General features: G+C 40.9%; 1 protein-coding gene and 1 long non-coding RNA gene across 2 annotated transcripts in view; both read right to left on the reverse strand.

Annotated features, from left to right (window-relative positions):
• Nucleotides 1-6: 6 nt before the first annotated feature.
• Nucleotides 7-5,351, reverse strand: LOC106960300 (uncharacterized). The gene is made up of 3 exons (XR_001427539.1): nt 938-5,351; nt 751-811; nt 7-601 (listed from the first exon to the last, which is right to left on the reverse strand). It is a non-coding gene; the product is annotated as an uncharacterized LOC106960300 (long non-coding RNA).
• A 3,392-nt stretch (nt 5,352-8,743) lies between these two features.
• eif3eb (eukaryotic translation initiation factor 3, subunit E, b) overlaps nt 8,744-24,976 on the reverse strand; it is a 21,552-nt gene continuing 5,319 nt past the window's right edge. Inside the window, exons 2-13 of the mRNA XM_015053350.1 lie at nt 23,477-23,594; nt 20,494-20,611; nt 20,369-20,411; nt 13,258-13,362; nt 13,059-13,184; nt 12,827-12,951; nt 12,577-12,703; nt 12,389-12,490; nt 11,548-11,657; nt 11,007-11,109; nt 10,775-10,909; nt 8,744-8,944 (exon numbers count right to left, since the gene is read on the reverse strand). Coding sequence (XP_014908836.1) covers nt 8,906-8,944; nt 10,775-10,909; nt 11,007-11,109; nt 11,548-11,657; nt 12,389-12,490; nt 12,577-12,703; nt 12,827-12,951; nt 13,059-13,184; nt 13,258-13,362; nt 20,369-20,411; nt 20,494-20,611; nt 23,477-23,594 — 1,251 coding nt within the window. The 3' untranslated portion in view covers nt 8,744-8,905. The remainder of the gene's footprint in view (nt 8,945-10,774; nt 10,910-11,006; nt 11,110-11,547; nt 11,658-12,388; nt 12,491-12,576; nt 12,704-12,826; nt 12,952-13,058; nt 13,185-13,257; nt 13,363-20,368; nt 20,412-20,493; nt 20,612-23,476; nt 23,595-24,976) is intronic.

The following is a 24,976-nucleotide window of genomic DNA, read 5'->3' on the forward strand; positions in this document are numbered from 1 at the left end:
CAAAACTTTGATGAAATTGTGTGAAATAAAAGCTTAATTTTGGTTTGTTGTAAAGATTTCACGGCCCTGATGAGCTATAATATGGCCTCCTTCAGAATAGCGTCATATATAATTAAATATGGAGGCGTCGGAGCTCGGCTCAAGATGGCGGAGTGAGGAGACGCTCTATACCGAGATCTGCACAAAAATTCATAAAACGCGGTAAAGCCCTGACTATATGAACAATAGCACTATTGATTTTCTACAAGACAACATACATAGCAGTTATAACAGAATGCCGAACCAGAAAGGAGCGAAAAGAGGTCTAGAAACATCCAAGTCCAGGCCTGCGTCTGAGACGGCTAACGAGGCTAACGAGGCTAATGAGGCTAACGCTACAACCGGTAACGCGTTATTTGATAACTGCCACAACTACGCAGCTGCCCCCTTAACTTTGACATTGAATGAGGAGGAAATTGCCGACTTTCCTGCCCTACCTGTTACTCCTCTGAAATCGCCAGCACCGAAGAAGGTGATGTATGAACGCAGCAACCCGGAGCCTTCTGCTACAAATGAGATCATATCCAGTCTGTCTGCGCTGATAAACGCCCGTTCTGACAACCTAGAGAGCATGGTGGAGGAGAACACGCTAAAGACTGAGGGTCTCAAAAAGACTTGACTTTATATGCGCTGAAATGAATGATGTGAAGGTGAAAGTGAATGACCTGGAAAAAAAGAGTTACAAGAGAAGAAGGTCGGGTGGATAACTACCAGCAGAGGCTTGCTGAGTTGGAAAGATATTCCAGGAGGTGGCATCTCAAACTACAAGGAGCTGAAGAAACAGAGAAAGAAGACATACGAAGAAAAGTGATAGAAATCTGCCAGTCAGTTTACCAGAACATAAACACAAGCTGCCCGATGCCATCAACACTGTGCACCGTCTTGGAGCCAAACGTACAGGTAGCACCAAACCTAGAGGGATCATCATTCAGTTCACCTCCAGAGTCCTCAGGGATGCATCATGGAAAGCAGCCAAGACATCTTCGTACCTGAAGGACAACCAACTGAGATTCACTGAGGACCTGAACAAGGATGACAGAGAACGACGCAATAAACTTTGGCCCTTGATAGACAGAGCCCACAAGGAAGGTAAACCAGGTTACTTCGTTGGAGGTCGTGGCTTTATCAGCGGATTAGAAGTCTTCCCTCCTTCATACTCAACGAATCCTTAGAAATGATAATTTCACCTTTTCATTTACACGCTGAGCTTGGTCTACACTTTGCTTTCACTTCTAGTTCCTTTTAAACATTATATATTCTCCTCTAGTCAATATATAATTTAGTTATGAAGACTTACCTTGTTCTTGTTGCAAGATCCTAATATACTATAGTTAAACCAAAATAGATAGCAAAGTGCTACATTTCCTTTGTTTCTCTTGTATTGTAATTATTTAGTCAGGCTTCTTACCGCTTTACTACTTAAAGCGTGCAGCTGTCGGTCCCCTTTCTTTGTGAACACAACTTTATCTTTAAAAGTTTAGATCTTGTTCTTTATTCTTTGTTATTCTTTCTAAATAACTTTGTCCGTTTCATTTGTATCTCTCAATGTCAGGGGGTTGAGACAAACAGGCAAACGCAAAGCATTATTCTTATTTGCCAAACAATTTAAAACAGATTTTTGTTTTTTTCAAGAGAGTCGTTCTACATCTTCTGACGGTAATTTCTGGAAATCCCAGTGGGGAAATGAAATGTGGATCTGAGCGCTCCGCTGGTGTCGCCACACTTAAAAATAATTTTTCTGCATCTATATTACATACTGATTGCGACGCTCTAGGTCACTACATCTGCTCAGTAATCGAATGCCTTAACAATACCTTTATTGTAGTTAATATATACGGTTATAATAATATAACAGAAAACAACAAACTATTCGAATCATTAGAAGACAGAATTGCTTTTTGGCTTTCCAAATAATCATTTTAATTGGTGGGGACTTTAACATTACCTTAGACAATACGATCGACAGATGGCCTCCTCCTCAGCAGACCTCATCAGTGCTAATTTAAAACATTTTATGGAGAAATTTAATGTTGTAGATATATGGAGAGAAAAATTCCCAGATGACAAAATCTTTACATGGAGCAATAAAATAGGTTCCAGACAATCCTGGGTAGATTTTTGGCTTATTTCCAAATGTATTAATAAACACAACATTGCTGTTAACATACTTGCCACCCCTCTTACTGATCATAGAGCTATTCGCATTAGCATCCAAATTTATACTCCTGATAATACATCTTACAAATGTGCTTACTGGAAACTATTTAATGCTGAAGCATTAAATAGTTAAAGCTCATATTAATAAATTAATGATATATTATTGGAATAAGGGTAAAAGGAATGGTCTTTCTGCAACAATTGGGAACTTTTCAAATTTGAAATTGGCAAATTTTTAAGACATTATGGAAGTCAGATTTCTAAATTAAAGAAAGCTGAAGAGGAAGAAGTCATAAGCAAGATCACCTCCTATTACCTAAAATGCCCAGAAGAAGTTTCAGAGGAAGATAAATTAAATTTAATAGAAAATCAGAACAAACTGGATGCCTTGTACAAACACAAGGCTGAAGGCGCCTTCGTCAGATCCAGGAAACGATGGCTGGAAGAAGGAGAACAAAATTCTGCTCACTTTTTTAGGCTTGAAAAATACAGATCAAAAATAAACTAAATATCAATGACATTATCTCAAACAATCCTAAAGAAATTGCATCTTTTTGTGCCAAATTTTGCTCTAATTTATACAGCTCAAAATATAATAAAGAGATTTCAGTATCATTTCTTAACAATATTAAAAATTTACAAACTATTGATGTAGAAGATAGAAACTACTGTGACAGCCCATTTACCGTGGAGGAAATTTCTAAGTGCATCAATGCACTGAAGGCCAATAAATCCCCCGGCACAGATGGTTTATCTGCTGAGTTTTATCAATCATTCTCTAATCATATAGCTCCATTTCTCTTACAGGTATTTCTAGAAAGTATAGAGAACAACACTCTGACTCAAGGCCTAATAACATTCCAAAACCAAACAAAGACCCACTCTTTGATAATTGGAGACCTATAAGTCTACTCAATAATGATTATAAAATTATGGCTTCAATACTTGCTTACAGAGTTAAAGAGGTTTTGGACACAGTTATTGATGAGACACAATCAGGCTTTATGAGGAACAAACACTAACAACATTAGACTAGTTCTAGACTTACTTGATTATTCATATTTGGTGCCTGATGAAAGTTTTATTCTTTTCCTGGATTTCTATAAGGCCTTTGACACAATTGAACATCAATTCATTTTTCAATCTTTAAAAAAATTTGGTTTTGGCCGTTTTTTGTAACACAGTCAAAACATTATACTCCAATTGCAATAGTGCGATTAAATTGGCAAACGGCTCCACCCCTAGATTTGACCTTAAACGTGGCATTCGTCAAGGATTCCCGTTTCACCATATTTATTCTTACTTTGCTCTCAAATCCTTACAACTCATATCTCCAATAGTGCCGTACAAGGAATCAGCACAGCTAATAAAGAGCTCATAATCAGCCAGCTGGCTGATGACACCACACTATTTTTAAGGAATGCAAACCAGATCCCTCTGGCCTTAGAGGTGATTAATACTTTTTCCAAGGCCTCCGGCTTATTTTTACATTTAAAAAAATGTGAATTGCTACCGATTAAGGATTGTCATGCTAATGATATTTGCAATATTCCTGTTAAACAAGAAGTTTCTTATTTAGGAATCTTAATCTCTAAAGACCAGAAGTTAAGATGCTCCTCTAATTTAATACCAATTATACAGAAAACCAAAAATAAACTGAACCAGTGGCTTCAGAGGGATTTATCTCTAAGAGGAAGAGTATTGATTACTAAAGCTGAAGGATTATCCCGACTGACTTATGCTGCTCTCCCCTTACATTTAGACAACAAAATCTGTAGAGACATTGATCGTATGCTGCTTAATGTTATATGGAAAAATCGTACTCACTATATCAAAAAAACTGTTATTATGAATAATTATGAATCAGGTGGACTTAACTTTCTGGATTTCTCTACCCAAATAACACATTTAAAACTAAATGGGCTAAACACTTCCTTAAGAATCCAGCCTCTATCTACCTTATACCGGAACACATTTTCTCGCGCTTTGGTGGCTTCAACTTCATTTTACATTGTAATTACAGTGTTGAGAAACTTCCTGTAAAACTCTCATCTTTCCATAAGCAGGTGCTCTTAGCGAGGACGCTCATATATAAACATAACTTCTCACCTCACAAATACCTCATGTGGAACAACAGAGATATTTTGTTTAAAAATAGGTCACTCTATCTTGAAACTTGGGTTCAAAATGGAATTTCACTGGTGGCTCAGCTGATTAATAAAGGAGGACGATTAATCAATTACAATGAATTCTGCTCGATATATAATTTTCCAGTTGGTATCCAGGAATTCTCCATGGTGGTTAATGCTGTACCTTTGGGCACCTTAATGTTGTTTAAAAGCACTAATTATACTCTGTCTGTTCCACCTGGTATCCCTGATCCAGCCGAATCATCTGTGGGAAAAATCTGTTTTTCACTGGAGTTTAGGAAAAGCAATGAGAGAATAGGCAGGTTGTTCCAAGAACTTATTGTTTCTCGTCCAGCTATAACATTTTACTGGAGCTGTTATATCCCAGATATTCACTGGAAAACAGTTTGGATGATCCCCCATAAATATTTCATTGTAAACAAGGTGAAGGAAGTGTCATTTAAAATTCTCCATAAAATTTACTCTGCTAAACACTATATGGTAAAATTTAAAAGCGACATAAACACTAATTGCAGTTTCTGTGAGGGTCATCCAGAAACTGTGACGCATCTCTTTTGGCTCTGCCCTTTTATACAAAGGTTTTGGTCAGAATTTAGCAGGTTTATTAATGACCATATTTTAAAGAATTTTTCCTTATGCTGGGAAAATGTTTTATTTTGTTTCTATAGATTTCATAGATATTATGCCAATCATTTCTTTGTAATAAACTTACTAATACTCTTTGCTAAATTTTATATTCATAAATGCTAATTTGCTAATAAAACACCTTGTTTCTCTTTTTTCATTAAAGATATGGGTCTATATATCAAATCAATAACAGACTCTACAAATGAAAAGGCTCAAAGGACAATCTCAATATGTTCGTCTGCAGGTTCTTATCTAATCACCCCTGGCTGTGCTGCTTGGCTGTTGTATTGTGTTGTATACTTCATTATGTTGTTTTGATGTATACTAATTTCATTTAAATAAAGTTCTTTGAAAAAAAAAATAAATAACATATAAGTTGAGGTAGTTTGGCTTTTTGTCAACTCCGTCAGTTTTTGTGACTCTTTCAGTGAAATTGTTGTCAAATCTCACTTAAATGTGCAATTAATTCATTTTAATGTATTTTACATGAATTGCATTACTTCACATGTATCAAGTATTTTATTATACTCACTAGTTTGTCACCACCTTCAGCTCTGTGTCAACTCCGTCAGATGGCCTTTTTGTTGTTTTTGGTTTTAAATATTTATTTTGTTTCTTGAGAAGCATTTGTCTGTAAAATGAGTAAAAATATCACTAATGGGATATTTTAAAAATCATTTTATATTTATTTTTGTCAGATGGTGATGACAAAGTTCTGGGTCAGGTCCATTAAAAATGTAATTTTAAAAAAATTGCCACTGGGAGCCTGTACCTTAGCATCTTTACATTTCCTAAACATTATTTGTCATATTTGCATCCATAAGGTTGAGAAATAATATTAAAAATAATATGGGAAAATTAAAACCCATTTTGTTCCTATTCTCAAGAATCACTGATTTTATGTTTTTGTTCAGTTCTCAAGGCAGCTATTAAATGCCAGTAACTGCCTTGTGTCTGTTTTCTGCCTGGAGGGAGTTAAAGAGCCTCACGATTCAGGACTGCTGATTGGTGCAGGACCCGGATCCTCCAGAACCTCCTCGGACCGGGCCACAGCTTCTCTTTCAGCTTCTTCTTCCTGTGAACCCAAACGGGCCGTCAGTCGGTTCTCAGAACCGGGTTTCCAGAAGAACCAGAAGTGGAACCCCACCAACCCAATGCTGGGTCTCTCTGGCCTGCAGAACCAGAACCAGAGCCAGACGGTTCTGCTGCATCATGTCTCTGTTTCAGCAGATTTTACTGCCCAGCATGCTGGGAGAACGGTTTCTTTAACTAGGCCGTTTTATTGCTCCTTGCAGCTCAATGAACTTCTTCCCTGAAGTGGGATAAAACCAAACTGGCCGGTTCTGATGGCTGATTGGCTGAACCAGGAACTGACTTCCTGTTGCTCTAACTGCGGAGGAATCGTTCCTTCAGATCCAGGTGGAACGTTTGGATCTGACCTCTGACCTCTGACTCTCCCCAGACGCTTTAAATGAGCCAAACAGAATCTTTGGACAGACGGCGCTGACCCGATAACGGCCCTTTATCCGTCTGCAGGGGCAAATGGACCAGAACTGACAACTGAACAAAGAGATCCAGTCATGGATTGACTGGACCTGATCAGCAGAACCGGTGTTCTGACCATCTGTCACACCGTAAATCCAGCCTACCTTATGGTGTCACCAACACGGCCCGGTGGCCCGGTGGGACCCGGTCAGTCAGCGGAGCAGGTTCTGAAAATAGCCACTGTCATCAGGGAGCACTGCGCTACGCACAAGACGTTTCGACAAAATATCTTTTTTCTCTCTAATTTAATAGTTAGATAATAAAACATAGAATAATTATTCTTTTCTTCTTTTATTTAAAGGAAAATCTCCAGGTTCTCGGTGCGTCCAGCTGCAATAATCCATCCTGTCACTTGGAGGAAATTTAGAATCACACAGAAAAGCTAAAAAAGGGAATCAAACTTAAAACTCTGATCACATAGTAGCAGGTAACCATAGCTGCCATGGTAAATCATTGCTGATAACTATTGTGAGTAGTTAACATGATTAGACCGCATGTAATCATATGTACATATATGTATTATTGTTATAAAGGCTGAGCCAAGAAAATTTGCTGATGAAGATCAGGGGATAAGATCAGCTTCACATGTAAGTATCGGCCGATTACGATGCCCCAAAATTAAGGAAATCGGCTCCCAGAAATCAACTGGTTGGTAAATCAGTGGCCAATAAATGTGTCCTATATTATACATGTATATAATGTAAACAGCCAGAGATGCAGTCAGTTTATAGCAGGTGTGTGAATGACCTGATGATCGGACTGCTGACTGCAGCCGGTCCACAGAACTAGAGGGCCCCATGGAGGCCTGGGCCGGCCCTGCTCATCAGAACGCAACCCCATACCAGAACCGCCAGCCGGATGAGGCCCGGTCCGGCAGAACCAGAATCTTCACTTAAACTATAATCTGACCCAGCGATTCCCAAACTAAGCATGCTAGCTAAATATTTATCTTCAAGCTAAATATTAAGCAATGTATTGAGCTAGCAAATGAAACGTAGCCTGAGGTTGCTGACGGTGCCGGAACAGCCAGGATTTCCAGTAGCTTTAGCTCAGGGGGTCCAAAGTGGGTCCTGGAGGCCCGGCATCCTGCATGTTCCCTCCCTGCTGGTAGGAACACCCTCCTCAGCAGGTCAGTGTTCTGCTCAGGCCTCTAATGAGCGTCATTTGATCCAGATGCGTTAAAACATGCAGGATGCCGGGCCTCCAGGACCCACTTTGGACCCCCCTGCTTCAGCTCTTTCTCTCGTATTTTGAAGTCTGCAGTTTGTTCTTGCAAACACTAGATGGCGCCACAATCAACTTCCTACTTAACTTGATGGAGCTTATGTATCGAAGTAGAAAGAGAAAAACTGTTTTCCAGTCAGTTAACTGGAGCGATTTATTTTAGAAACATATTAAGAAATCAGCAAATAAAAAGCTAAATCAGTGGGTGAAGCTGAACAGCTGTTCTAACAATCTGTGCTGCCCATGAACCCTGTTAACACTTTTTATTAACCTTGCTAAATAGATGTTGGTAGCGATACTATGTGGGATGGAAGCTGTAATGTTAGTGTGTGTATGAATCATATCCCATCATTTCAGTGACCTGCGCAGCTCGGTGACTCGTGGCTGCTGCTGATAACAGACATGCAACATATTAATGCAAAAAAAGAGTTGCGGTGATCTGTATGCGTTTAATTTAATTCCAATAAAATCAGTTTCCCCTGTCTGATACTGTTTCATTCTTACAAACGCCTCTGTATTTAAAGTCTTTTTTAACAGGTAGGATATTCTAGTAAAGGATTAGTACATACATGTATATAAATTGATCCAATGCTAAGCTAACCAGAACTCCTAAGCTTCCACTTCAGTCACTCAAATAATGTTACCAATGTATGTAATATTAACAACCTGATGTAGTTTTAGTTTGTAAATATGACGGCAGGAGTTTTAGACAGGTAGCACAGACAGACAGATAGACTTATCTATCTGTCTGTGCTACGGTAGGAAAATCTGACGAGGTAGCACTGATAGTCAGACCACCGGTTCTGCTGGGTCGCATTCAGCCTGACAGAAAACTTTAACCCAGCAGACATGAAGAGGTTCTGCTGGCAGCAGGGACGGTGAAACCAGAGCCGCTCCAGAACCAGAACCGGGCCGCTGCCCCTCTCCACTGCAGAGCCTCTCAGGCTGCAGCGGCCGTGGGCCACCGCTGCCATCTGGTGGCCAAATGAAGGAGCTGCAGATCCAGAGAACCAAACATTTAATGCAAGTCAAAGTTTCATAATAATCCATAAAAACTGAATAAATTAGAGACATAAACACAAAGACCCAGCTACTGGTTAAACTGGTCATGATCAGCAGATGTTATTAAAGCCATTTGGATCTTCATGAAGGCTGGGTCCAGCTCAGTAGAACCCAGAGTCCTGGGCAGCCCAGTTAGGAGTCTGGAAGGAGGAAGAAACAGAAAATGATGAGAAAACAAAGAAAGCCCAAATAACTGAAGATTCCCGGTCAGAACCACAGAACAGGCTCACAGGTCTGGACCAGCTTCACTGGTACTAAAAGAAGCTGTTCTGAGCCTGTCCCGTGTGACCAGACCGGGCCTGACGGGTCGGCTCCTCTAAACTACAGATATGAACTCATGAACTGAAACGTCTGTATATGTACTGTACTTGGGACGGGGCCAGTCCAGGGTAAGCCCCGCCCAGTCCAGGGTAAGCCCCGCCCAGTCCAGGGTAAGCCCCGCCCAGTCCAGGGTAAGCCCCGCCCAGTCCAGGGTAAGCCCCGCCCAGGAAGCAGGAAAACACTAGCGGACGCTATTGGCTGGTGTATTTTAAACCAGCCAATCCAGGAGCTCTGTTTATTTTCCTTGATGCTGATTGGCTGAAACTCCAGCTGGACAAGCCTGTTAGCTTCTGCTGTGGCGCCAATATGGAGCGTATTGATGCATATTCAGGTATATTTAGCGTTTCTGGTCAGGTCTGCTGTTTGTGGTTTTTCACTGGGAATCGACTAACTGAGTAAATAATATTAACATCTAATAAATGCATTATATTTCACCAAACAAATGACTGTTATTACAGTTTAACACAGTGGTCCCCAAACTACGGCCCGCTGGCCGGATCCGGCCCGCCTCCACACTTGGTGCGGCCCCCTGAACAATACCAGAGAGCATTCAGAGTTTTTTCATATACCGTATTTCTGGACTATAAGCCGCTATTTTTTTCCCTAAGCTTTGAACCATGCAGCTTACAGCCCGGTGCGGCTTATATGTGGATTTTTCTTCAACCACCAGGGGGCTCTTTAGCAGGAAGTGAATCATTGGAAGTCAGAATTGGAAATAAAAGAAGAAAGCGCCATTAAAACAGAATTAGGTTTTAATAGGGAATTAAAATTTGAGAATGTTGTTGATCAGTTAAATAGCATTGAGGGGAAAAAGAAGATTTTAGTTTTTTTAAATAGTACTGGGATCATTATGAGAATTTGAGGTATAGATATTAGGATCCAGTAGATGGCAGTAGTGCAACAATAATGGATGCAAGCTGCTGTTGAAATCTAAAGAAGAAGAAGGAAGCACCCATTTTCATTTAGCACATGCTAGTAGCAACATGAAGGATCAGCACTTTTACTGTTAGTTACTGTTCAGAAACTACCGTAATCAGTTCAGTTAAATCTAAACTTGGAAACTTTTTCTTTTTCAACCGTAATAAATGTGATATTCAATCAACCCGTTATGACTCAGATGGTGGCTGTCCCCCCCTCTGCTGCATCGCTGTGGAAAACCTGGAGCGGCAGAGAAATCTGTGGTTTATATGTGTATGTTTAGTGTTTTTTAAAAAAAACTTTGGGGTTGCGGCTTATAGTCTGGAAAATACGGTATTTATTTCATAAATAGTGTTATTTCCTGGATTTATTCTGTGAAGAACCCAGAGAGGGTTATTTGATTGTGCTTTCTGGAAAACAAGAAATTTTTACATGTAGGCTCCTGCAGTCGTCTCACTGTTTCTGTTACAAACTGACTTTGGGCTCCAGCAGAGAAGGGGAAAGTTATGTGGCCCTCAGAGGAAAAGTTTGGGGACCCCTGGATTAACAGAAACAGATTAATGTTCCAGTTCCAATGAATCATATTTGACAGATTGAGGGTTTTCTGTGTAAATATGTAAATGTCCTGCAGGTGGCGCCCAGTCTACATTTATAAACGTGATGCTGAATATGAAGGTTTGTTCCAAACTAAGCTGATTAGCTTTGAGCTGTGTGGCACGGTGGTGGCTCACCTCGTTCCTGGTGCTGTGGGCCACTTTCTTCTCCATGTTCATGGCCAGCATCTGGCTGCGGAACGACAGGCTCTTGGTCTTCTCAATCACCTGCTGGTACGGCGACACGGCGTTGTTTCCCATGACGACGTGACCCTGAACACAAACTCCGGTCACCATCAGAACCTGAGGCCCGGTCCGGTCCCAACCAGAGGACGGTTCTGTTCGGCCCGGTCTGGTCGGGGAGCCTCACCAATTTGGAGTCGATCTTGGCGTCCAGCCGAGCGTTCCTGATCAGATTGACGATCCAACGCTCCGCCTCTTCAGGAGACATGTTGAGTTTATCAGCCAGCATGCTGAGGAAGAGGAGGAGGAAGATGATGATGATGATGATGATGAAGCACCACCCCTGAACCAAACCCAGTTGGACCGACTGCATCTGCTCCCACCGGTTCATTTACAGCAAACAGAGAAAACTTTCCCCCAACACTTCCTGTTCCAGTGAATCTGTACAGTTTGTATTTGAGAGAAAATGCTCCAGATCTGGACCAGAACCAGATCTGGACCAGAACCAGATCTGGACCAGAACCAGATCTGGACCAGAACCAGATCTGGACCAGAACCAGATCTGGACCGGTGTGGTTCTGCTCCATCAGTAACATGTCGCCTGGTTGGTTCATGTTAACGGGATTTCTGCAGCACCGCCCCCTGCTGGTCGCTCCACATCAGTCAGAGCAACACGTTCACATAGACCCGGTACTGACCGGGCCTGGCGGGTCCGATTGGTTCTGTACCTGATGCTGATGCACTGATGAATGCGACAGAACGTCTCAAAGATGAAGAGCCGCGCGTTCTCGATGAAATCCTCCAGACAAGCAACCAGGAAGAAATCGTTCACCAGAACCTGGAAGATACCGGCGGGTCCGATCAGATCGATCAGATCGATCAGATTAACAACAAATGGCTTCAAAACAACAATATTGTTTATTGCAATAAATCCGATTCATCATCCAGTGAAACTTATCGTTTCACCTGGCTGGAATCGTTTCCAACCAAAATTCAGGAATATAATCTGATAGTTTATTGATGGTTTTATTGATTTATTGACCCTAATATCCGAGCTCAGTTTTTTCTGCCATCAAACATGAAGCATAATTCTGTGCCTGAATCGTCTCTGCTTCAGATTACTCAGGTTAGTGAGAGAATGACCAGCAGGAGGCGCCAAACTCATTCTCCAACATGCTGACACCACCAGCTGCTGCCTCCTTCAGGGGGAGGAGGCATCATGCTGTGGGACCAGAGCTAAACAGAGTTAGCATTAAGCGTGTTTTCATCCCAGCAGCATCAATCCATCAGGATGTAAAACGACTCGTCTCTGCTCCCACCGAGTCGCCTGCTGACCTGTGAATGGGAGGAAGAGCGCCCAAATAAGGGCAGGCAGGGCTCTGCTGCGTCATCGTCTTTATAAAGCTTTAAACAGCCACAGCTGGAGCAAAGTGCTGAGCATCTGAGATAAATAAGAAAGAGTCAAAATAAAGTCACAAAGATAGCCAAACAAAATTCAACCCAGTAAACCGACACAGCTGGAGGCCGATGAGCTGAACGCCAGGCGGCCATCTTTAAAAACACACTCACCGACTCACACTCCCTCAGCTTCCTCTGAGCGCTGTCGAAGTCAAAGTTCACATAGAGACACTCCACGAATTCTGTGATCGGGTCCTTGTACGTGTACGACTCCTGGACCAGAGACGAAACCAGTTAACCCAGTAACTGGCGGCCCACCTCTCAGAATAAACCAGTTAACCCAGTAACCGGAGGCCTACCTGCTGGATGACCTTGACCAGGTCCTTCAGAACCTGCCGGCGCTTTCGCACGTCCTTGTTGGTGATGACGGCGGTGGTGAGGTAGCGGAGGATATGAGGACACATGGTCTGGATGGCGTTCAGGTACCTGGAACACAGAGACAGTCAGCTGCTGCTCCCCTCCTGGCCTGCGGGGGCGCTGTGATTCAGTGAAACACAGAGACAATCAGCTGCTTTTCCCCTCGCGGCCTGCGGGGGCGCTGTGACTCACTGTGGCTGGTAGAGGAAGAGGTCGATGATATTGTCGCGGCCTTTGGGGTGGTTGAAGAAGACAAACAGAGACCAGTGGATGAGCCAGGTCCTCTGCTGGAGCGATTGCAGCGGGGAACTCACCGACTGGAGGACAAACAGGAAGTTAGAGAAACACTTCCTGTGGCCGCAGTGCTCTAGAATCCGACAGCAACCGAACGTTTCTCTGCTCCGTGTGAACTGTTTATTCTCACGTTGTTGTCGACGGTCTCCCGGAGCCGGGTCAGGTCCTCCATGGCCGCCTCCCAGTTCTGCATCAGGATCTCCGAGGCCAGTTTCCCCCACAGCGAGCTCAGGGCGTTCCGGTCTGTGGATGGAACCTGCAACCGGCAGGAAGAACCGTCAGGAACCGGGCCGGACCCAAACGGGTCTGTGGTTGTGTGGGGTTCTCACCAGGACCCGGAAGAAGTAGAGGTATTCTGCAGCGCCTGAGTAGTTCCCGCACTCGTACTGGAACTTGGCGTACCTGTAGAGCGTGTCCAGGTATTCCTGACGGAACTGGGAACAGAAACAAAATGAGTCGATAAAACCTTAAAGCAACATGGACCCAGGATAGACGCAGTACAGCAGCACATTAGCATCCCTCAACCATAGATAAGAGCACAAACATTAGCATGCTAACCCATCAGGTCACATGTCTTTCAGATTTTCCATCAGGTCCTCAAATTTCAAAATGACGGCCATTTTTCCAGGTGGCCCCCGTTTAAGTGATAGCAGTGTTGTAGCACTAGGGACCGGTCTTGGTCTCGGTCATTGAGGACTCGGGATTTTATTTCAAGACCACAACTGTAAAAATATCATTAAATTCTCAGCAAATAGTCCAGTTTATTTAACATCTTTGTTTTCACTGGATGCAAAACATACCGATTAAACTCCAAGCAATAAAGCGACTTACTAATTACGTGTTTGTGTTTCCGTCGCCCCCTTTAACTCGCTCGCGGCGCTCTGAGACATGCGCAGTTTGTCTCGGAGCGGGAGAAGACGTCCGTCTAATGTCCGTAATAAAGTTCCCTACATAAATCATAGGAAATCATGACGACATGTGAATTAAGCAGCGCTTCGCTTTCAGAGACGGTGGGACTACGTCCAACTTTTGGTGTCACTTAGAAAAGAAGCTCAAAGAAAGTTAGCTCTGTGCGGAGATGCTAGCAAAGCTAGCTGTACAGGGACACGTTTTTTAGTTTTGTTTTTTAATGAACTTTATTTGTTACAGTAAACAACAACACAACTGTGCTGAGTACATATCACAAAAATTACCAGGGGGAGCATAAAATAAAACATAAAGACCTGAAAATGACAGTCAAAATAATGTTGCATAAAGAAAATGGTACAAATTGTGATGATATATGTGCCAGATGTTACAGTGAATTAACATGATAATCTAAAATTTCAAGTTGATTGAAGCCCATATTGTTGTTTTTGCCTTTTGATTAGTTGAAGGTCAAATTGTAGATTGAATGTTTGAGTTCAATCAAAAAACATGAAAAGTCTGTTTATGTCCTCAAAAATTAGAATTTATGTAGGTGAAATTTAGCCTTAATAATTAATAAATTGATAAAGAAACTCTTCAAATTAATTGTTTTCATTTTGTTGAAATCCAAACAAAACATTTTTCCAATATAACTGAAAACCTGCTGATATTTTTGAGTCAAAGTTCCAAAAATGTTGCCAAAATCCTTTAGGATGAGGAAACAACCAGAACAGTTTACATCAATGTCAGAGTTGAACTTCTGGAGATGGACTTTAACGGACAGATTCACTGTACGAGTTTAAAAGACAACCTTTTATCTGGTTAGTGAGAAGAAAGTGATTTGGGAGCAGCCAGGTCAATTTCCAGGACATATTAATATGAAGGTGATTCCAATAAGGAGCAGAGGTCGCTTCCCTCTGGGAACAAATCGATTTATTATTGTTACGAGGAAAAAGGTTAAGATGTTTTACCAACAGGAGAATGAAATGGGAGGATGGTAACCGACTGTCGGCTGCTGTCTGAATAACATTCACCAAAACCTTTAGCATTTCCTCCAGAAGAGACGGGAAAATTAAACTTGGAGAGAAATTCCTCATAACTCAGCAACAAGCCATCACTGTTAGACTGTTGGTCAACCAGGATAATGTTGGGAGCAAACCAGGAGTCAAAAGATAAAGTTTTCTTCTTCTATAAAATGTCCTTATTGTTCCAAATGAAACGGAGAGAAGTTGTGCTGCAGACGAAAAGGCCGATGAAAGTCAGAGTCTGGTTGGGAGTTATATCAAAATTACAAACTAAAAAGAGATTCAGACCATCAGAAAAAACCAGAAACCCGCTGGAGAATTAAAACACTGACGGATCCCATTTATTTTAAAAGTATTTTTCAAGATAAACAGTTAAGTTCTCCGTTTTCATATGAATTCATTAGAGTAGATGTTTTAATAGTGAGTCTTATTCTTCCACACAAAATTAAAAAGCAGTTTGTGAATTTGTTCCTGACTTTTACTGTCGGTGCAACGACTTGCAGCATAAATGAGTCTGGAGGCCTTCAGCCTTCGTATCAGAGAAACGTCTCTAACTAACCACTGGTTAGTCTTTTTTTTAGTCTTTGAATTAGCAGGTCAAAGTTTAGAGAGCTTCTTTTTTATCCTTTGTGATATTTATTCCTAAATAAACGTCATTTTTAACTGGTGTACCTTCAACTGAGGCCATGGAGCCGACGTAATGGACATTATTTCCCATTTTTAAGGTTAGGAGAAAGAGATTCGGCTCTGATCCTTTAAACATGAAGCAGCAGCATCTGCAACCAGCAGCAGTGATCCCTTTAAAGGACCAGATACGGGAGACGGACCGTCTGGTTCCTCTGAGAGGCCGAATCCAGGACAGATGGAGCTGCTGCTGCTGCTTTGGTACGAGGTTTTAACGACGGCAGTAAAGGATTTCCCAAACCCAAACTTATCCGGACTAATAAAGTCGTGTTTGACCGTATCAAATGCTTTATAAAAGCCTAAAAATAAAACAAAACCATTATCATGAACAAGATCAGGATAATGTAAAATATCCAAAACAAACCTTATATTATCTGTAATATGCCTATTTGTCATAAAACCGGATTGAGTTTCATCAATAATTGAATGTAGGACAGATTTTAATGTTTTAGCAACAACTAATGCAAATATTTTGTCATCATTGTTAAGAAGACAAACGGGACCCAGTTATCTGGTTCTGGTATCAGAGTTAAACCCTGAGCGACAGCAGCAGGGAGCCGAACGTTTTCTACACTTTCACTAAAAACCTGCCAGAGAAAAGGAGCGAGGTCGAACACAAAGTGTCTAAAACCGTCGATTCCTGGGGATTCGTTGGTTCTGACATGTGAGCATCCAGAAAGTCTCACACAGAGATCGGCTCATCTCAGCCTTCCTGTTCAATATCAGAGATCTGATTAACTGTTCCACTGATCATCAGGGCATCAACTGAAGCTTGACAGACGTTGGAAAGATAAAGTTTCATAAAAGGAACTACCATATCCAGCTACATCATCCAGGTTATCTGTGACAGGTTGTTAATCTGGTAACTGAGCTACTGACCAAATGATGTTTTTCTAGGTTAAAAAGTAATGAGTGTTTTGTTCTCCGTCTTCTAACCATTTTCTCCTTGATCTAATAAAAGCTCATTTACTCTTATTAATGTAAAAATGATCAAATTTAATTTGTAATTCAGTTAATTCTTGTTGTTCAAAGTCATTTAAATCAGAACTGAGTGAGTTCAGATACAGTTTTGGTTTCCTCAGCTCTTTGCTTTGGCCTTCTTACTACCAAACTTTGAGAAATGTACCAGATTCCAATTTAAAAAGTTCCCAGTTAAGACCATAAAGATGATTACTGGAATGTTTTTTGTCTGAAAATGTGATAATTATTTCATAACTTTGGTCTGTAAGGGGAGAAGGGAGGATGTTAAGTTTCCTTGTTGACTGAATCTGAGATCAGCCAGAAGTCTGTCCTCGATGCTCCAGATCAGGATTTATTACTGCAGGTAGATAAATAATCATGTGGGTGTTCAGTTCTCCAAATATCAATCAGATAACATTTTTCTATGAAAGCTTTGATCGTTGTGCTCGAGGCGTTTGGTCGACCAGGAGGCCGTTTGTCCAGGTCACCGTCGAGGACAGAGCTGAAATCTCCTCCATGAGGTTTGCAGCATTCGGCCATTTTTAACCTTTCTAGAAACAGCTCATCGTTTTGTCCTTTATTATTGTAACCATAAATATTGGCACAAATGAAATGAAGGTTTTCATAGAGAATAGTTGACAAATAAAGTGACCCAGCGAATCACATCCAGTAGAAATAATATTCCCATTAAATCCATGTTTTAAAGTCATAACTCCTGCAGAGCGCTCAGACCATGAGAGCCAAGCAGAGTTACTGGGATTTCCAAAAAGTAGCATCATCAACTGCAGAGTGACTTTCCTGAAAACAAAAAAATCAGATTGAAAAGTTTAAACAAAAACGCTTTTCTTTTTAACATACTGCGCATCACATTAAGAGAAGTAAGAGAAAGAGAAAACATTTAAACAACAAGAAAGGTAACTTAGTGGATGAAGGTAGTAACAGATAAACTCCGTGGGTCAGTTCCAGATTTCAGTTTGCAACCATGTATAAAGTCCCAGAGCAGTGAACCCATCAAGAAGGACAATAGACTTGCGGTTATTCTTGCATTGGAGTAAACACTGCAGGTATCTCCACACCGTTGATGAAACCACGGCCCCCTACTGATGTTCCCTCTTCATGACCCTTCTGGATGCTTGGCCACAGCTTCTGCCGGGATTCACCATCTTCTTTGCAAAGGTCTTCGGTAAAACGGAGTCCATTTGTTTTCAGGAAGTCATTTCCCTCAGCTGCTTTCCATGATAGATTGAGGCCAAGAGCTGCCGCAGAGCTTTCTTCCAACTCGATGAGCGACATCAATGAAGATCTGAAGCCTTTTCTTTCGGAGGAACCTCCTCCTCCATCCGGTCCTCCTCGGTCTCAGCAACTCCATTCAGTCTGAGGTTCCAACCACAGCTCCATCTCAGTGACACGGATTCAGCAGGATGTTGTATCTTTTTCATTGCGCTCCACACGTTTTTCAACTGAGTTAATTTTCTTTTTCACATCTTTAATTTCTTCTAGCATATTTTCCAGCTTTGTTTCTAAAGCATCACTTCTTGTGTTGATCAGATTAGCAAGCATAGCAACAGCATCATCAGGGTTTGAGTTGCTAATTGTTCCTGGAGTATTTGGAAAAGGCTTCTTGGCATCAGGAGGCTTACTTGGGATAACCGGAAAATCCTCTTCGTCAGCCTCCGGTTGAAGAGCGCCAAGAGCCGCGCCGACATAGTTGTAGTCTTTTTCAGCAGCAGCAGTGCAGGTTTTTTCCAACTTGTTGTGGTCACTGGTCCTTTTTGGGCTGTTTTAGGCATCTTCCTGAGGGTAAGATAATCTTACAAAGTAGAAAAGTTCTTAACTAAGCGCTTGTATACACAGTCATTGCAAAGTAAGAGTATTAGTACTGAGAGCAGGACGTGTTACGCTACCGCCAGCTTGGTGGCTCCCTCGCAAGTCGGATGCGAGTCTTGCTGAGACTCGCAGCTCAGCTGAGGACTCTAAAACTCACTAAGGAATGGAATCGATCTTGGAGAAGTTGCTAGTTTTGGTTCAGTGGAACGACCAAACTAATTTGGATGATTGGGAACTGAGATGTATCGGAGAGACTTTAGGAAAGTTAGAAATTTATAATCTTCCCGACCTAAGACATTCTGTTTCTGAATTGGCTTTCCCCATGTGGCCTTGGAAGGGCTGCATATTTCTAATCTCCTTGAAGATATGTAAACACAACGCTCTTCCCTCCTCACCCCCTCCTGTATCCATGGAGCTGTGGAGCTGAGTGCTCCTAAGGACATTCCTCGATAAACAACACCTCTATTGGACTTTGCCGGGAGGCTGAGCAACGAGGTTTCATGACCCTGAGATGTCACCGCCTTCACTCATGTCTTTGTTTTGCCCTTTGTTTTGTCTGAATGTTGCCATCTGCTCTAATGTATCCTTTCCTCTTTTTCCTTTGGTTTGTTATTTTGTTTGTATTTCCTTTTAATTAATGTAAAGCACTTTGATTTGCCTTGTTGCTGAAAATGTGCTATATAAATTAAATTACCTTACCTCCCTGTACAGGAACAAGTATGTTGCGTTTGCGATGATAAATGCCGTCACTTCCTGCGCTTGTTGTTGACTGACGTGTTGCACATGTGCAACGATGCTGTGACAAAGTCTGTAATATAGTGATGTGACTCATGAATGATCCGATTCTTCTGAACGGCTCTTCACTGTAAACGACAGAACTGGAGTCTCAATGAGAGCCGTTCTTTATTCTTGTAATGCTCTGGTACACTGCAGTAGCTATTATTATTCTATTTTATTAAATATATATATTTATTTAATCATCAAATAAATAAAATCTAAGAACGTAAGATCACACAGAGCGCATGCGCATTGCTCTTTGATTATTTTCGTCACCTGGTTTCATGCAGGAGGAAACAGTGACAGCAGTCAGCGTCGCCTTGTGCCTGGTTACTTCTTGTTCATAGTTGAGCGTTGCTCACTGTTAGTGCGTTGTCATGGTTGCTGTGTTTAATGATTCAGACAGATAACGCCCTGTCTGAATAACGGTTTCTGACATGGGCCGTATGAGCAACCACCCAGGGCATTATCTTGTTAGGGGCGACATGAGACCTCTGCAGATTGTGACACATAGATGGAAGCAAAGCAGAAGAAAGAAGAATTTGAATTGAAAATTATAATTTATTTCAACTCTAAGCATTTAATATCTAGGTGTTTTGATGGGAATGTGGATCTTTCAGGTCAAACTGAGAAACTGCTCAGATTGATCATATTTCAAATTTTATTGCATCACGTAGCGCGGTGGTCTCAGAGTGCAGAGTGCTAATATGTAGCAGAATCAGAAACTGAGGACTTTGCTGTTAGCGAGTCTCACACCAATCATCAACAGGAAGGAGATGAAGATGATAGTTATGTTAATGGTTAGCATTAGCTTCCGCTAATATTTTTATGAGTTTAATGGTTTAGCTTTAGCTTCTTCTACTTTTTCTTTTTACATGTTTAGCCCATGGGAACATCTGTGCTGACTTTTAGGTTCCTGTCTCAAAATGTGAAGGATATTTCTGAAATACTCAATCATCTGGTGCACCAAAGGGAATCCATCTTTCTGGCAGCAGCTAATGATTAGCTTCTGCTAATCATTAGCTTCCTGTGGCTGGGCGGCTCTGAGCGGCCGGCGGCGTCCAGGCGATGTGTGATGTTTCAGGAAGAAGGCCTGACTCCATGACTGTTACTGGGACCAGATTAGCTGCAGGGAGCTGAGAGGGACTGCAGAGCATCACAGGGAGATCCTGGATGACTATGGCCACAGAGCCAGCTGGTTGCCATGGCAACATGAGCACACGTGCGCAGCGCGCTCTGAGGCGACAGAATAAAATCTTACGTTGTGTTTTTCTGACAGGTAGTCGAACAGCATCCTGCCATCCCTGAGGAGTAGACAGAAGACAAGAGGGTCAGCAGGTTCTGCTTCCCATCATGCAGCTGGGCGGGGGGCGGGGCCTGGCGGACCTGGTGGACTGCATCTGCCGGGTCGTCTCCGGGTCCTCAAACATCTTGACAATGGGCTCGGTCTCCGACTGCAGCTGCTTGAGCTGGGCCACCACGTTGCTCCTCTTCTCCCTCAGCGCTGCAGGACAGACAAGCAGCAGAGCGTCTGGCGGCCATCTTGATTTGCTAACATGTTTCACAGTTTCTATTTATTAGGACTTTTAGTCCCAGTCGACTCCCGCACTGAAATAAAAATAAGTTTTTGAAAATATTTTCTGTCATTTGTAATTTTTTCTTCAGAAAACAAATTTTTTAAACTCAAATCAGATTTGGTATAAAACAATGTGAGATATTATCTTTAACCTGATTTTCTCCATCCTTTTTCATATCACATTCATCTGACTAATTATTTATTTGTGTAGGTTTTCCCACTCTGGCCCTCCGTACACCTCCTGGTTGCATCGTAATGATGCTGAAGATCTGCTTTTGACCCTAAACTTGGTGTCAAACTCTTTTTCGTTTTGGGTCAAATCAGGATCATGAAGGCTCTTAAAGGGCCGGTTGTGCCAGAATGTCTTGATAAAACCTGTTCAGAAACTGTTAAATTATCAATAAATTTTTTAAATTAAATATTGTTTAACATATTTTCAGTCCCTCTGGGATTGCATGATTCTTTTTGTGATTTTTTGCAATAAAACGTGTTTGTGGTACTAATTTGGAAATATTTGCATTTATTTATGTCGGTAAATGTGACTTTATTACTCGCTGTCAGGGGCGTGGTATGGGGGGAAAGTAATGACAATTCTAGGAGCCCTGACCAACAGGGGGCCCTCCACAATTTATCTATTTTTTGTTAATAGAAATTAAATTAAAAAAATCGGGGCCCTTTCAATTACAAAATTAATCATATTGTATTTTGAAAGATTGTTTTTAGCAGTAAAAATGTAATGTTCCCACTCCCAGATCAAAAAACACACATGCATATTTGCCCTGAACCCCCCTGTCTGCGTTAAATGGTTCCTGCTTGGAGCTTCAGAGCAGCAGACAGTCGGAAACAAGAACAATTGTCACAATTACTCTGCTGCTAAGAAAAGTTAGAAAATCAGGTTTTCAAAAAAAAAGAGAGCGAGAGAGAGAAAAAGGCAATAATGTTAATTTATAACCCAGTTATTCTCCAAGAGAGGTGGGTAGACTGTGAGATTATCAACCATTTAGCATAGTTAGCTTAGCTACAAACTGTTTGCCTCCTTTTCACTAGCATTTAATGAAATAAGGAAAAAAAGAAATTAAAGCTGCAGTAACTTTTATATTAATATTTTTTTCACATATTTTTTAAAATTGTCATTATGTTGTGACAGTATGGTATGAGAGGTAATCTGTGAAAAATCTATTTCCTCTGCCTTCTCCCAGTGCTAGAAACAACCAGTCAGTGGCAGGAGAGTTTTACTGCTGTCAATCACAATCTCATGTGGTGCTGCTCATCCTTCCTTCCCCTCAATTTGTGCTGTGCTGCAGCTAGCATAGCACAGAGCTGTGCAGATTCAAACTGTGAGTGCTCAGTTTAGTTAGCATAGCTACCAATGACGGCAGATAAACAGTTTCTTGTAATGATAAGTTGTTTCTCCCCCATTAGCACATTTAGCAGTGAGTGAATGAGGATGATTGACAGCGCTAAGAGCATCCTACTGGTTCTGATTGGTTGTTTTGGTCAGAATGGTGCATTACTTTAGCTGGCAATAGTAATTCAGGAAGGAGATAGAAGAGATTGATTGTTTTCACAGATTATCTGTCTCATGACAAACTGCTACAACATGACAGCTTTAACAAATATGGAGAAAACATATTTTTATTAAAGTTATGAGCTGCAGCTTGAATAAAATGGAGCTACATAACATTTTTAGAAGTCTGGATTGCTTTATGTGTATTTTGCCCGTTGCTTTTGACTGTTGCTCATGGGGAGACATTTCAGTATCTAAAACTATTAGAAAAAATTTCAGCAACCTGCTTGCATACTGGATGTGGACTGCTGGATGTTAAATTCATGAGCAGTAAATATTGTGCTAGTATCAGTATTGGACCACAGAAAGCAAGGCAAATGCAAGCCTTTAAAATTGTGACGCTTTTTATGGGTCAAATAGACTCAAAAATTTTTAACAGCAGCTGTGGGGGGGCGGGGGGGGAGCAAACAAATTTTTTGCCAGGGGGCCCAAGATTCCTGGCAGCGCCCCTGCTGGCTGTATAGATCTGACATCAATTAAAGCTGAGGCAGCTGTTTGGAACAAGTAAAGGTTTTGATAGTTTCTGAGAAAAATCTGCAATAAATTCCTAATTATGTATTAGTGCAAAAAAGTGGGGAGATTTGTTGGTCTTGGGTGAATTTCCACAATAATTCTCAAAAAACTGGAGGAACTGATTGATATAATTTGGCAGTAAACGGATAAAAACTGCACTGATTTGACTGATAATTAAGCGCACACAGTGTTTAGAGCTTAGAGGGCCACATAAACAGCTGTGCTGGGCCGGATTTGGCCCACAGGCCTTGAGTTTAACACACGTGCCACAGGGGGTCCCAACCCCTACTTTGGGAACCCCTGGTCTCGATGCCAAGGATTAATAATCTGAGGGTTTATGATCAGACATCTGACCCAAAGCATCATAAACCAGCTTTTATTTTGAAATCCATCCTCCCAGCTGCTGTGGAAAAACAAACTCAGACCAAAAATCTTCTGGAAGCTGTCAGACTTTCTAGTTTCAGCTTTAGTCATAAAGGTTCCTCCAAGGTACCAGCGGACCAGGCTAACTTTTAAATGGCTTCGCAGGGAGCCGGATTGCTAAGTGTCCAACCTGCTGCCCACAGACAATATTTCTTTCTTGAATAAATCCCAGTTTTTACTGATGCATTTAACAATGAATAATCCCAGAGTGCTAATTAAATGTGTTTCAGTCCTAATCCGGGTTTTTGGTGGATCCTGAAGAGTCGTCTGATCCCAGATCAGCTGCTTACAGTGAGGGATCTCCTTGTCTGGGTACAGGTTCTTGTAGACGTCCATGGCGAAGTCCACCATGTTGGTGTCGCTGAGCAGGTCCAGCTTCCCCTGCAGCAGCTCCTTCTCATTGTAGATCTGAAACGACATTTATTTAACACTTATCTGGGAAAATAATATTTCAGAGAAATGATATTTCAGACTTTTCTTTAAAATAAATTGAGCACAGACATTTGAAATGTTTCCAGCTTCCTAAACCAATAAACTCTGGGATAAAACCAGAAACCTGCTCAATCTGTAACTAAACAACTATTTAAAAACAACCTATAATTATTTTCTATCTTGATTTCAGAATTTAACAAATAGTGGCGTATTGCCTGAACATTGTTTTAATAACGTTTCGCAGCAACTTCTAAAACCAAAGTGAAATAAATTCGCCTTTACGTTCATTGGTATTGAAAAATGACAGCTTATAATTTCTGCTTATTATTTGCTGTTAGAAAATTAGTTGTAATTTTGAAGAACCACTATTTTATTTCTGTCTTCAGGCTTAAAAATAAATAAGAATAAAACACAGTGGGATGTTATTTGTGGAAAACGATGTAAAAATAAAAGTACATAGTTTTTAGTTTTATGACAAGAAAAATTGTTTAATATAAAAAGCCCGAATAGATATTGACATTTAATTTATTTGGAAAAACAAAAAACATTATATTAAAAAATCAGTAATTATGAATTCTTATGAAAAAGGTGGCCTCAACCTTTTAGACTTTGACACTTCAAATAGTACATTTAAAATAAATTGGCTAAAACAATTTATCAGGAATCCATTTTCAATTTGGAACTTCATACCAAATTTTGTCTTTTCTAAATTAGGAGGACTACATTTCCTTTTATTTTGCAATTATAATATTGAAAAAAATCCCCTCAAAACTATCCAGTTTTCATAAACAGATGCTTCTTGCCTGGTCATTGATTTACAAGCATAATTTCTCTCCACACAGGTATTACATTTGGAACAATAAAGACATTTTGCATAAAAATAAATCCATATTTTACTCCAATTGTTTCACTAACAACATAGTTTTAGTTCATCAGTTGCTCAACTGTGATTGATTTTTAATGACTTATCAAGATTTTATTACAAAATATGGCACTATAATTCCTTGTAGTGAATTTAATCCTGTAATAAATGCAATTCCTGCTGGAGCAGTTATTTTATTTAAAAGTTTAATGGGAAAAAATCCAACACTGTTTCCTTTCGATCCAGCCAATCTTGAAATTGGCAAAATCTGTTTCTCCTCAACTTGTAATAGCAGCCGATGTATAAGAATAATATATGCTCATTATTTCAGAAAGATGTTGTATCAACTCCATATGTGGAACAGCGTTATTGATAACCCTAACTGGAAAAGGATTTGGACTTTACCAACTAAATATATGATAACTCAGTGATTCTTGAGAATAGGGACAAAATGGGTTTTAATTTTCCCATATTATTTTTAATATTATTTCTCAAC

This window comes from Poecilia latipinna, unplaced genomic scaffold (assembly GCF_001443285.1).
Source record: "Poecilia latipinna isolate Pla-1442-1.1 unplaced genomic scaffold, P_latipinna-1.0 Scaffold1176, whole genome shotgun sequence".
NCBI classification, from domain to species: Eukaryota; Metazoa; Chordata; class Actinopteri; order Cyprinodontiformes; family Poeciliidae; genus Poecilia; species Poecilia latipinna.